This window comes from Pavona decussata, unplaced genomic scaffold, assembly GCF_977016875.1.
Source record: "Pavona decussata unplaced genomic scaffold, jaPavDecu1.1 SCAFFOLD_180, whole genome shotgun sequence".
Classification (NCBI taxonomy): Eukaryota; Metazoa; Cnidaria; class Anthozoa; order Scleractinia; family Agariciidae; genus Pavona; species Pavona decussata.
In genome coordinates this window covers 477,337-491,056 of record NW_028145590.1, presented here as the reverse complement: position 1 = coordinate 491,056, position 13,720 = coordinate 477,337, and the positions used below count along the sequence as shown (strand labels likewise).

Sequence of the window (13,720 nt, the reverse complement as noted above, 5' to 3'; positions counted from 1 at the left end):
CATGATACGTTCTCTAGCTATTTCTTTTAAGCATGGAAAATATGCGATATCCGTGATTAGCATAGCCTCCCTCGCAGACGCTCATTTGGCTCGTCACGCAACCTTTCCCAGGGAGGCTACAATCCTGGCCAATTGGTTTCGGGACACTTGGCGTTTTTTACAAGTTTCGTTGTGATTACACAACTACTGATAGTTTTAGGTCCTAAAAAGAAACGTAGAAACTTATTTCCCCTCCCCCCCCCGAACAATGTTGCAGTTGACAATGAAAATGTACAAGATTTTCGAGCCATGTCTGACTCCTGACTCTCCAATATTTTTTTTTTTTTTGGGGGGGGGGGGGGGGGGATTTTTATGTTTTGACCAGGATTGTAGGATTGACATATTCTCCGTGCGATCACCGAGCTAGTAAGGGGTATGGGTCTATTCCTTACTTGACGTCACAAACTGATTTGCATTGTATTAAGTCTTTGTGAAAATGCATGCAATGCAGTTTGTGACGTTATGTAAGGAATAGACCCATGCCCCTTACCAGCTCGGTCATGGGACAGATGATGGCTAGATTTCGTAACTTTTACAGCTTATAACAAGTCAAGATTTAGTTGAAAAAAGGCGCAAAAAGGCTCATTGCGTTTCGAACAGGTGCAAAGATTTATTTAAGCGAAAAAAATTTTGGGGTTATGGGCACTTTAATTTATAAGACTTTATTTTACAAAAATAATGCTAAACAAAAGATGTTGTATATTTAAGAAATGGAAGCAACTAAAGGGAGAGCTTTAAAAGACGTTTTTACACTTGTATGCAGTTAATCTTCCGTTTTCAAAATGCGGACAAATTTTATTAGTTTTGAAGCAGGCTTGGTAACTGAAAGCAACTGATTCACCCCGCGTACAGTAATATGTGACTGAGTGGCTCGCTATATGTAAAAGGAGATCCGCACAAAATTAAGGGAAATATTATAGGATAAGATTGATTCCCTTTGTTGTAGTCAGAGTCAATTTTACGAGCGGCGAACGTTTTGAACAAAGCTCTATCGTTACCGTTGGACTCGTCGTCTATCACTAGCAATGGGACCAACTTTTAAGTTTCGGGGGTAGATGGCGGAGCATGTTAAAAGGAATATCTGAGTACTTTAACACGGTTTGATCTGTTCGGTGCTTTAGCTGAATTTTGAAAACGCAGACGATGCCCATCATTTCAAATTTACGAGATGCTGTTGGCTTTCCGAAAGTCCTAGCTGGCCTTTTTTCACTCTCAACGACAATTTTTATCCATTCGAAAAACAAAAGAGTTAATTTTCTTATGTTATTAAAGTTTTACGTGACAAAATACGAAAGAAACTGCTAATTTTTCTCGGGTCTTCCAAGCGGATGTGAATTGTCGGCTGCAAGAGGACTTCCTGCCAGGTAGGGAGGAACTATTCAAGACGTTTTTTCCTTATGACTAAGATAAAATTGAGTAAAAATGATAGTATCTTTTTCTTCGCTAAATTCTCACGCGGTTCCCATCCTTCCAGGTGATCTGGTGACGTAACTCGGGGGACTGGGGAGAGAAATTTTAATGCCGTATCCCACAAACGCGCGCGGCCTTCAGTGTTGTTTTCGAATTTTATCATGGCGGAGTAACGCGGTCGGTTTCACTCAGTTTCATTTGAACGTCAACTCACCTCGCTTGACCAGCTGTTGGTGTACATCGTTAAGTGTACCTGTAGTTTCTTGTAATAAATAGTCCACGGGTGTCACAATTTTGGCAATCCTTGGCAGTGCATACAGTTGAAGTTCTAATCCGTAAGAAGTTTACACAATTCTTTAACACGAACGTTCCTAGAGTATGGGTTTTTTTCATCGTCAAGAAATTTTTCTGCACGTTCCTTAGCAGTAATATGAACTCGAGTCGTCACCAAAGAGTCTGGTTTATGCGATGGATTCAAGCGGAAGTGTTCATTTAAATTTTTCTTATTCACGTAAAAATTGTCGCAGTTTTTATGAGGGCAGTGCAAGCGTACTAGGGCCGACTCCGAACTGCAAGAGTTTTCCTTTGCTCGGAAAGCCATTTAAATGCCAAAGTACCAAACAAAACGACCTGACCGGGGTTGAATTGCCAAAAAAATAAAATAATAAGACAAACAAACCAACAAGCAACATAAATTTAAAGTCCTGAGTCACGGCAACACTGCCGACCGGCCGGCGTCTCAAAAGCCCGCCAAAACTGTGACACCCGCGTCTTCATCGAGTTCAGAATTTGAACATGGCAAGCTAATTATAAGAACATTTAACAGATACCAGAATGGATCAAGACATTCTTAAGCAAATATCAATTTTAATAGTGACACAAAGGTAAATTAACACAGTTTAAGGTAATATTGGAAACCAAATTATTCAAATAAATCTTTCAGATTTATGCTCACGGTTCAATCCGTCCTCACTCGCTTATCGCATCAGATGTCATTCTCCTATGACTCGAAGCTTTCAAGGCTTTACCTCCCAATTTCCTTCAGTAATTGCATTAGTCAAACATAGAGGATTAATTTTCATGCATTCTACATGTCATGTGTATCGTGCCAGGTGAGTTAACGTTCAAATGAGACCGACCTCACAAGCTACAGGCCGCCATATTAAAATTCGAAAACAACACTGAAGGCCGCGCGCGTTTGTGGGATACGGCATTAAAATTTCTCTCCCCAGTCCCCCGAGTTACGTCACCAGATCACCTGGTTAGCGATTTCGAACCGAATAATCTTATTTGAACAAAGTGACACGATATAACCTAGAACAGTTTTGGCCACAACTATAGTAAAACCCTCGTATTATAGACACTTGAAGTCTAACATCGCTCAATAAACTTTATCTTGACAGGTTTCTCTGGACCCGCTGACATTCTTTGATATTGATCCAGTGGTTCATGGTGGTACTCCATCCGGAACCTTTGAATGACCTTAAACAGAACAACGAAGGTGAAGGCTCCTTTGTTGGAACGTCACAATCACAAATAGAAAATATTTTTTAATTACCACCAGAGCTTTCGCCCCTTTTCAATCTCGTTAATAATTCATGAAGAGAAAACATTGGAAATAACTACGTTAGAGGAGGTTTGGAAATCATAAATTTGGTGAAATTTTGCATTGAGTTTCTCCAAGTATTGCCAATGATTGGAGAAGCTATATCAAACACTAGAAAGAGTGTTTCATCGGATTTCCAAACACCTCGAAGTTGGTTAAAATACTCTTTTCGTCTCGTTTTTTTTTCAATGAAATTCTCGGTGTTTGAAATGAAACAATCCTTCATCAATGTATTACATTAGGAACCACGTTTCAGAGGTAAGGAAGCTCAAAAGGTATACCTTTGAATTAGAAAGCACCTTTCTTGAGAAACCCGTGTTTCTTGAACCATCATTTTCAATTCAATTTAAATTTTGAACGTTTTCTAAGGTTTTCAAATCCAAGATGGTGGCTGTTGAGAAAGTATGACGTCATATGACGACATCATGCCACGCATTGTAGACCTTTATATATATTTAAAAGCATCCAGCTTTGGAAAGTCAAAGCACAAGTTAAATATGGTCATTTACAAGGTGGTGGTTTTAGTTAGCAACACGTCTGCAATCTGCCTCAGCAGTAATTTACCTTTGCTGCCAGAAGGTACATTTCTAACTCTGCCACTCTGCTACCTGAAACATGAACCAAAAGAACATTTTACTGCCAGCCTCGTGAATGTGTCTCACAAAAGTTTTTTTCCAGCATGCGTTCAAAACATAGTGTAAACAGTGCATTTTGGCAAATTTTGACCACGAAACTCTAATTACTGTCATTTCACTTGTATTGGTGTCACTAAAACAGTTACGTAAGGACTTAGAAGGACATAATCGTAGCCGGTCGTACTCCATGGCAGCGCTGAAGCTGGTGAAATGAGCCTTGGATCGGCTTTAATATATCTCTGCCTCAATCCCCTTTCAAACCTCCCCCCCCCGGTTTTCCGGTGGCTTTATTCTTTATATTTCAAGACACAAAAAAATTCCATTCCCCTCTACTACCTACCACGTTGGGAATTCCACTTAAGGAAAATGCAGATCCGCGCTTCCTTCGCTCTCGTTTTCCGCATCCTGTAGACTTTCCATGCCTTCCCCCACTCCTCCACTTAAACTAAAGATATTAGGTTTGTGGAGTTCCGAGAAGCGTTATAAGATTCAATGCCTTAACCGACCATGCCTCTCGACTTGAACAAAATGGCGTGTTATCCAGAACGTCAAATTCAAATGGAGCGCACTGTTTTCACTGGCAATTTTTGTAATCTTTTGATTAAACAAACTTACCAATGCACATGCGCGGACCAAACCCAAATGGAAGGAATGCAAACGCATTTATTTCTTTCTTGTTTTCTCTCAACCATCGCTCGGGTTTAAATTCTAAAGCACTGCGAAAGTGCTTTTCTGACATAGCGGTGGCACAAAAATCCAGCTGGATTATTGTCTGCATAGAATTATACAATACAAAGTTACTTGGACTTTTCTTAAATATAAGTATCGCAGCTTCTCGATGGTGGATAGAGTAGTTTTTAATTGAGCATCGAAGGTAATTCGCATTTGCTTTGTCTTTGCTTCCCTATACGCTGTGATTGGTTGGCAAAAACTTGCGTCACTTTCTCAACCAATGATAAACAAGACCAAAACAAATTGTGACTTGCTCGCACGCGTTTTCCCGCACTCGACGCCGGTTACATGTATTATATTTCAATTGTGATTGGTTTATTGCGCTGCTTGAGCTTGTTGTGATTGGCCAAAGTAACTAAGGGCGCGTTTTTTTATCCACAATTCTGGAATAAGAATGGTTGGTACGGAATGCTAGGAATAATTCGGATTGTCTGCATAAAAGAAACCCCGTCGGTCCTGGCCGAGTAAACATTGCGTAACAAATATGGCGGCCGACGAAGAGGCTGCCATTGCAGCCATTATCGCAGCAATTTTCCTTGTACTTTTGGTACAATGAAATTAGAAGCAATGTTTCATTTTGTCCAAAAGTGTAACCTGATTTTTTCCCTTGTAGAGACGTATTTGAATCCGCAGCGCTCATCTCGCCGTCCGTCATCTTGGATTTTCATTCGCAACATTTTGTTCATTCTGTCCCTGGGAGCAGAATGGATGGAATGGCATTCTGTCCATTCCGGAATAGGAATGCGGAATAGAAAAACAGGCGATTTTACATTCTGTCCATCCTCATTCAAGAATTGTGAAAAATAAAACGCGCCCTTACAGAGCAACTTTTTTCAAGAAGAATAATCATCACGGCGAAGCTGTTCAAAGCTCAGCGATTAGGCTTACACAGGTTCAGTGTGAACTTTGATTCTAGCTTACTTACTAACGATAACGGGAAAGGCTTTCTTCAAACTATTTCTGCCTTGCATTTTCGACTTTGACTTTTCTTCAAGTTCAGCCAAAAATTAGCTTTCAGAGACATTTGCAACGAGCGAGATGAAAGCCTCAATTAACTTTTAATTGTGGATTAACGTTAATTGAGTTTCGAACAACCGCTTTAGCCGTTTAACATACCTCTGCGGGAATCAAATATCCTCTCAAAACTACATCTTTCTCTAGTATTCGTCTGTTAAATGGGAACACTGGATTCATCCTATCAACAGAAAAAAGATGATTACTCAGCTCAGCCGGCAAAGAGTAATTAAATACATTTTTAACGGCCAAAACAACTGGAAGGATTAGTTCCTCTATCTACAAGTCAAGGAAGAAAAACAACAAAACAATTGAATTTGAAGCATTGCCGGTGTTAACATAATAGATTAAACCATAGTTACTTCAGGGACTGGTAAGGAAACCTTGCCATGAAAACAATGGTGCTGCAATTTATGTTGGAAGGGCCGCGACCCTGCACAATTCTTTGTTGTAACGTTCACACCACAGTTGAATATCTTAACAAAAACGTTTCTGTTGGTGAGTTGCTCCAACACATTCCAAACTCTATTGTTATTTGTGCAGGGTCAAGGCCAAAAACGGCAAACAAAAACATACAACAAAGACGTTTGTCAAATTTCATAACCATTGCCTTTAATCAACTATGATTAAACCGAGCCGAGTTTGGAAAACGTTCTCTAGAAGGTAATTTTAAAATGGAACGCATAACAAATCCGAGAAATCTCCTTCGTATAAACCCAGCCAACATTCCAGTTCTCCTTCAAGAACGTAAACCTCATTTACACGACGAACGTAGACTTGTATCCAGCCCTATTAATTTGAGGTTCAGGTGCACAAGATTTAAATAGTATAATTTCTTGCTGTGCGCATACCTGAAGTGACAGAAGAGGACATTAGCACCACATTGTTTTACCTAACAGTTTTTAGAAATGCTTTACTCAACTATATTGTCTTCCACTTCCCATTTACAAAAACGGTTTGATTATAACACTCGCCTGGCGGACTCCTTAACACATGCCTTCAGGTAAGACAATTTTGCAAGACTTCGCGGTGTAACATCTCCGTCTTTCCCTGCAACGCTGGTTACTTCTTGATAAAGGTTTTCTTGGACCTCAGGGTGTCTTGCTAGGTTATACAAAAGCCATAAGGCTGACGTCGCAGTCTGTAAATCAATAAAACAACAAACTAATTAAATAATCTTCGGAGACCAGGGGGCAGATAGCTTGATCTGAGGGAAAGTCCCAATGCCTTGGGCGAGGATAATGTCGAAGTGTGGTGTATAAATTTATATGTGCAGGCTGCATGCCCTTGATGTCGGGGAAACCACTCGGCATTTTGCCACACGAGTTCACGAACATTTACACTCTGACCGTATTTCTCACATCCTCAGGCATTTAAAGGGCTCAGAGTCATGTAGGAATCTGTGTTTGGAGGCTTGTTTTTTCATTCTGGACTCGAAATTGTCGCTTAGGATTTCGGTGACCACGAAGGAGCCCCTGAGGACCCTACAAAAGTTCTTCATCTTCGGTGGCCAGTGCCTTTGACGCATAAGGACGTTTGCCGTAGCCCTGTTAACGGAGAGAAGCGAGCTTTCCTTTTGAGCACTTTGCGGTTGTTAACAAACTCTCTGTCCTTGGCAACGGAAATACTGCTGTCTGCGTCCTTTAAATGACAGTCCAGGGACGCAAACATTACCCACCAACTGTCTGGCTAGTTGTCCTTCTTTTTCACCTCGGTAAAGAACTTCTCTAGTTTTTCATCAAGTCCCTTGGCTTTGTAGGTTACAATTTCCAGACTGTGTCTTTTTCTTCAGCTCAGGTTGTCCAAGTAATTATGCAGGTTTTACTGCTTTACTTAGTGTTCGCATTTTCTGCGTTTTCCTTAACTTCTTGCAGTTTTTTGCATCATAATCGGAAAATATTTACGCCATTGGTTCAAAATTAGAAAACAATATCATTTCGGTTACCATGGGAACTGTAATTTTAACATGTCAGTATTTCAACTTTGGGTGAAATACTACTGGTCTGAGCCAATCACAGTATGATGGTGGTAATTATCCCTTTAGTTAAATTAATAAGAGTCAACTTACTGTATCGACGGCGGCGCGAAATACATTCACAGAATTTCTAGAGATTTCTTCAAGGGCGAGCTCATTTTTAGCCAGCAGATAGGACAACAAAGAAACAACTGACAGTAAAAAAGAAAAAAAGGAAAGAAAATCAACAGTTTAATATTTAACAATTATTCCACGAGCGCGCGTTGGAAATGAGATGATAGATGGCCAACAAGGCGCGTAGCGCCGAGGTGGCTACAATCATCTCATATCCAATATTGCTAGATCTTGCTGATTTCGCTTTGCAAGAACAATCAGAAGGCAATTTATGGTCGCTATTTCTCGCCCATGGTATAATGGCTCATATACCATAGCTGCTAAGCCAATCAAATCCCTTGATTGAATTGCATTATACAATTAATGATTCAGTTTTTAATAATAACGGTTAGTATTCAAAGCACAACTGAGGTAAATGTAATATACGACTAATTTAGTGAGTTCGTGAGGGTAATAATACAGATAAGATTTTAAAGGACTTTAAAAAAAAGGAAAGAAAGATTTTAAATGCTAAGATTTTAGAGGACTTTTTAAGGGCGTCACACACGGAGGGGTTTATTTTTGGAGGGAAATTGATTGGTGGGAGCATGGTAAACAAGAGAAAACAAAGATAAATTAGTCGAATGGAAAGCGTTCGTTGGTTCTGTGGGGATCAAGAGCGCCGATTTGGAAGAAGAATGCCTGCTCTAAGCATGTACAGCGATCTGCAGAGAAATGCAAAAGACTGCCATGTGTTTGTAAGAATGGCTACGCAGATTTAAGTGTTATGCTTCTGGTTTGGATGCATCTTTGTCATTTCTATCAACGTCTCGAAGATGTTCACGAAATCGATCGCTAAGTCTCCTTTCAGTTTAACGCGCAATGTATAACTTTTGCTTAAAGCGGATGGTTTGGAATAGATAACATTAACGGGGCGCATGTAAAACGATCATTAATTTTAATGGATCGCTTGGGTCTGAAAATGTTAAGGACGTTGTGAATGAAAGGCCAAGGTTTGCATCATGCACAGGCCCATTTGAAAACTACCAGGTTGGTGGTCGGATTGGTGCACGCCTCTAACTTGAAAGTACGCAAGTTTCAATCGCGTTTGATTGAAAGTAGTGGAGGCTGGGAAAAGATTGTACCAGTTTCAGGGTCATTTTTTTTTAATTGTATGGCGTGCCTCGCCTATCTTGTCACACCGACGAAGAAGCTGATCACTGAACAAATTTTGAACCTTTGACCTTAATTGTCAAAGGTGTCAAGCTTCAAACGAAGTTCGTCTCTAGTCAATCTTACCTTCAGTTTCTTGAGAGTCATCTTGTTTGTTAGCCATCTCTCGAAGGTCCTTAATTTTTCTGTTGACTAACATGGCACCAATTTCATTTACCTCGTTCAAAGCTTTGCATACCCGTTTAAATGATGGCGTATCCACATAAGGTAAAAGCTTTCTCTCCACAAGTGCAAACAACAGGTGATGACCATTTTCAAAAAAGTCATGGATGCATTGAATGAACCTTGCAGCTTCTGGATTGCGCGGATCTTCATACAACCCAACACGAGTATCGAAAACAAAGGTACCAACACCTGTGAAGAATCAAATAGCACCATATTCAACTGATAACAAAGCTTGCAATCGACGTTTCATTTAAAAATAAATAAATAAAAACTGCGCATGGCAACGCGTTGTTTGATCTGGAGCTGTTTTAAATTATGTACTAGCCGTCGGAGACTTTTTGTAGATTCTGGTACATTTTGTAGGTGACGTGTCCTGTATTGCGACAAAGTAAACCCTTTTCAACTCGTGAATGCGCGCACGTGCAATGATGGGTCGTAAACTTTCAAATACGGCGTACTCTCACGGCCCGCTTAAGTTTCTCTCCTCCCTCAATTATAAAAATTCACGAGTTTTGGAGTTTAAAATCAAAAGAAATAGCGCAAAGAGCACTCGACCGTTTTATACAGCCTTCGTGCGGTTTCATTTTGGTGTACTTTGGTGTTTAATCTAATAACCAACTCTAGAACTTCTGCCCTCGAAAGCGAACTGTTCATTTTTCGGATAATCTTCCAGCCTCGGCCATTATCCTCCGATGTACCAGTGACCTGAAAGGGTCCAACCACTAACTATTTATCCTTGCTTTTTTCAGAAATGTTAAGCATCTTGATTTTTACTGCACTTTAAACTGTCGCGAATGTCTGGACGGCCGTACTTCACAATATCACAGTTAAAAAAAAAAACGATTTATTCTAAATTCTCTGACAATTACACTCACGGTTCATACACCCACAGCGACTCGCCTCTATTTAAATTACATTGGGCAAGATTCAAGTTCTCCTGTTGCCGTGCTATGCAATGAAATCACTAATCACTGTCAATATTTGGAAGGTGTCCATCAGTGAGACGATTCTTTATCTTATTGATCAAAAACTAGCGATTTCATTTCCTATTCGTATAATTGATTCACGCAAACAAATCTAACAAGAAACTGTCATGCTGTCATGCTACCCACTACAATTTCTCAACAACAACTTTATCTTAATTAGAGGACCCTTACCTTGCGTTACCGTACATAATCTTACCTTACCTTACCTTACCTTACCCTCATGAAAATCACTTTTAGAGATCAAAGGCCTATTCCCTAACGATTTTATCTTACTGTCACCATCATCGTTATCATCATCATCATCATCATCATCATCATCATCATCATCATCATCATCATCATCATCATCATCATCATCATCACTATGATTATTATCATTCTCTTTGCAAAACAAGCTTTTTAAAACATTGTTATTGTTTATGTATCATTATTAAAAACATAGAACTATATATACAGAAATTCAATGTGACGAAAAAGGGGACTCATGAATAATTATTTTTTTTTAAATCGATCGCCTTACCCTCTGTAGACCATTTGCTTAATTCCCCTTCTAAATCAGGAACTTCACCGTTACTGTCCCTTACTTGGACCATTCTCTCAACAGCATCCTTGGTTACAGCATTGAAGTTGTCAATGTTCTCTTCTAAAACTTTTGGACGCATAACCTTGGGTGCCAATGCTGCACGAATTCTTTGCCATTGTTCACCATTTCTGTAGAAGACAACAAAGAGACGAATGTTTAACCCGAATGTTCTGGTCAATTGAAAAAGTTCACATCTAAGCGAGCCAGCGAACAAGCGGTCTATGAGAAGATAGTTCTTTCTCTTAGACTGAGAGTCGCAGAGCGCTTGCAAAACACACAAGTGCGCGCGGAAATCGAGTGGAATAGTGCTGTCCACGAGAGATATCCAATAGCCCTTCAATTTATTTGAAAAAAACTGATCAGTTCAGTCAGTGAAAGAATTGCGTGACACCCTACTTTCATTAGAAACGTGTAATAAACGTAGTTGAATAAATTAACAACCCAATGTTATAGCAAATCGTTTGAAATTCTGCGATTCAATTGCCTAATCATACTTTTCTTATCACCCCGAAGTATAACAAAACTACTTACAAGCTGAACAGTCCTGGAGGCTCACCCCTTCTTCTACTATATTCCTCAAGAAAATACACTTGAATCCTCTTGGGATATTTACCCTCGGCTCGGAAAATAGCCTCGAAGTCCTTTGGTTCCATAACATGTACGACTGTCTTTTCAGTAACATGTTCTTTAAATATAGGGCCATACTCGTCAAATAGTTTCACCACGAGCTTGTGGAATTTTCTATATCCCTCACTTTGGCGGTGGAAGGCTACTGCTGTTGATAACCTCCCCTGTGGGCCTGGGATTTCATCGAAGGGCAAGTGTTTTTCATCGAGTGGCGTTTGTAAATGAACACTAGGGATTGCTTCTGCTCTTTGAGAGATCAGACGTAAAGATACGGAAGCAAAAAGTCGAAGGCGCGGTGTAAGAGTTCCCTTGAAAGCGAGCTTCGTAGCAGCCATTGATGTGTGAGTTTTACAGAATTTTGCGTGACAAGCTAGAAACGATGACGTAAAAAGCACGTCATCTAGCATCATCAATCAATATAAACAGTAGTCATTGAATGAGACCTCTCAGATGAGACAAAATAAACTGTTCTCTAAATTTGGAAGATCGTGGGTTGACGTCGTGTCTCTGTAAGAAGTGTCGGTAAGGGTTGTTGAAATAAAAATAGCAAAAGTATCGCTCAAGAATATACTGTGAAGGCCCAGGCCCACCTACTTAAGCAAGCGTTGACCAGTTGTTCTTCAGTGGAGTGGATTTTGACAACTAGATTAGTATTTACTATTTTGTTGTTGTTGTTGTTTTAATTTCTTATTATTCCATCTGTTTCTCATTATTTTAACATAGGATTTTCGGTGCGAATTTCTTGTCGCCGGCACTTTTCAATGGAACTGTGTTTATTCCTCGACCAAGCGATGAAAATTACAAATAGAAAGCAGGGCAGATTTCAATGCAATTTATGTGCAATTGAACAGTGACAATGCTTCGTATACGACTTTAAAATACAGAAAAGAAAAAGGAGTCACACTTCTAAACTTTTACAGCGCGATGTGGGTACAAAAATTCTGGGTCAATTTTAGCAATTATTGTGGTGAGAAGTTGTGCGTGACAACAACTCAAAAAGCTCTCAAGTGTTGTTTATTTGTGTAATCTTTCGACATGTCGTTTTTTGACATGGTATGTAAATAGGTAAATGACCGTTTAAACTGTCAAGCTGGATCATCCTCAGGTTATTGGCAAAGCAAACGACAAATGAACTAAAACTGAAGAATGGAGAAAGGTGTTTTACTGCCACTGAATTCGCGAGAAAATTCAAATGTCTCAAGTGTATTCCAGCGGCGCTCGTCCATGACTTGCGGTTGCATTTGGCATACTCATTCAAAACAGTCGATTCATCGATCACTGATTAGGCGTTGAGATATTAAACATTTAATTCCTAACTAGCAAAGACAAGGCAAAAATTTCCTGATCGACGAGCCGCAAGGTTAATTCTTTATCTTATTATTTAGCGAAAATTTCTATGGTTTCCATCTTACAGCTGCCTTGTATCATAGGCACTTAAAGCCTTGTTTGAACAAGGTATCACGGTATAACCTATCACAGTTTTGGACACAACTACAGTAAATCCTTGTGCTATAGACACTTAAAGCCTTGTTTGAACAAGGTAACACGATATAGCCTATCACAGTTTTGGACACAACTATACTGTAAATCCTCGTATTATAAACAAGGCCTTAATATCGCTCGATAAACTTTATCTTGACAGGTCTCTCTGGACCCGCTGACAATCTTTGATATTGATCCAGTGGTTCATGGTCGTCCTCCATCCGGGAACCTTTGAGTGACCTTCAAACGGAAAAACGAAATAACAGCGTGAAGGTTACTTACTTAGAAGGTCATAATCACAGACGGAAATTATTCTGCAATTACCAACAAAGAGAAAGTTAAACAGAGCTTTTGTCCCTTTTCAAACTCATTAATAATTCTTGAAGGAGGTTTGGAAATCATAAAATTTGGTGAGCATTTGCTTTGATTTTCTCCAAGTATTACCAATGTTTGGAGAAGCTATATCAAAGCTACATCAAACACTCTAAAGAGTGTTTTATCAAATTTCCAAACACCCTTAAGTTGGTTAAAATACTTGTTTGTCTCATTTTTTCAACGAAATTTTCGGTGTTTGAAAATGGGATGGCACACTCTTCCACGTATGTGATATATTACACCAGGAGCTAGGCATATATTTCAGAGGCAATCAAGCAATAATAATTCTAAAAAGTTAAAAAAAACATTTTTGATGGTTTTTCCTAAATTTAAGGTTAATAACATTCAAAAAATGCGTGTTACCCCCAATTTTCATTTTAGATTCAAGTATCCCTTGCTGAGAACTACTTTTCCCGCATATGCATAAGCCGTGCAAAAATACTGTTACCCTACCCTGGGTTCACTAACGCAGAACGCGAAGAACACTTAGTTTCTCAGTTTTTAATCCGCGAGCAACACACTCTTACGATCTGCTCTGCTTACACGATCACATGGCATGCCCAAATATGGAGCTACCTTACGTGGGCACTATGTCACACAACAGTCCGTTACACTGCACCCTCCTAGATAATTATCCGTCCCGGATAAGGAAACATATAACAACTAAAAGAAAAAAAAAATAACAAAAACAAAAGAGTTCAAAGTTCTTAACAAATTTCTCAACAGCACTAGGACATGTTCCTAAACATTTCATCACGCCACAAA

At 39.5% G+C, this 13,720-nt stretch overlaps 1 protein-coding gene and 1 long non-coding RNA gene across 2 annotated transcripts in view; both read right to left on the bottom strand.

Annotated features, from left to right (window-relative positions):
* The window catches only part of LOC146463107 (uncharacterized), a 38,021-nt gene extending 37,206 nt beyond the window's left edge, over positions 1 to 815 (bottom strand). Inside the window, exon 1 of the long non-coding RNA XR_014856994.1 lies at positions 686 to 815. This is a non-coding gene — a long non-coding RNA (uncharacterized LOC146463107). The remainder of the gene's footprint in view (positions 1 to 685) is intronic.
* A 1,902-nt stretch (positions 816 to 2,717) lies between these two features.
* LOC146463106 (cytochrome P450 10-like) lies at positions 2,718 to 11,442 on the bottom strand. The gene is made up of 9 exons (XM_085084835.1): positions 11,003 to 11,442; positions 10,409 to 10,599; positions 8,804 to 9,091; positions 7,505 to 7,602; positions 6,411 to 6,577; positions 5,539 to 5,617; positions 4,306 to 4,462; positions 3,620 to 3,663; positions 2,718 to 2,931 (listed from the first exon to the last, which is right to left on the bottom strand). The coding sequence occupies exons 1-9, from the start codon at positions 11,431 to 11,433 to the stop codon at positions 2,821 to 2,823; spliced, it is 1,566 nt and encodes a 521-aa protein (XP_084940961.1). The 5' UTR covers positions 11,434 to 11,442; the 3' UTR covers positions 2,718 to 2,820.
* Between the last annotated feature and the right edge of the window lie 2,278 nt (positions 11,443 to 13,720).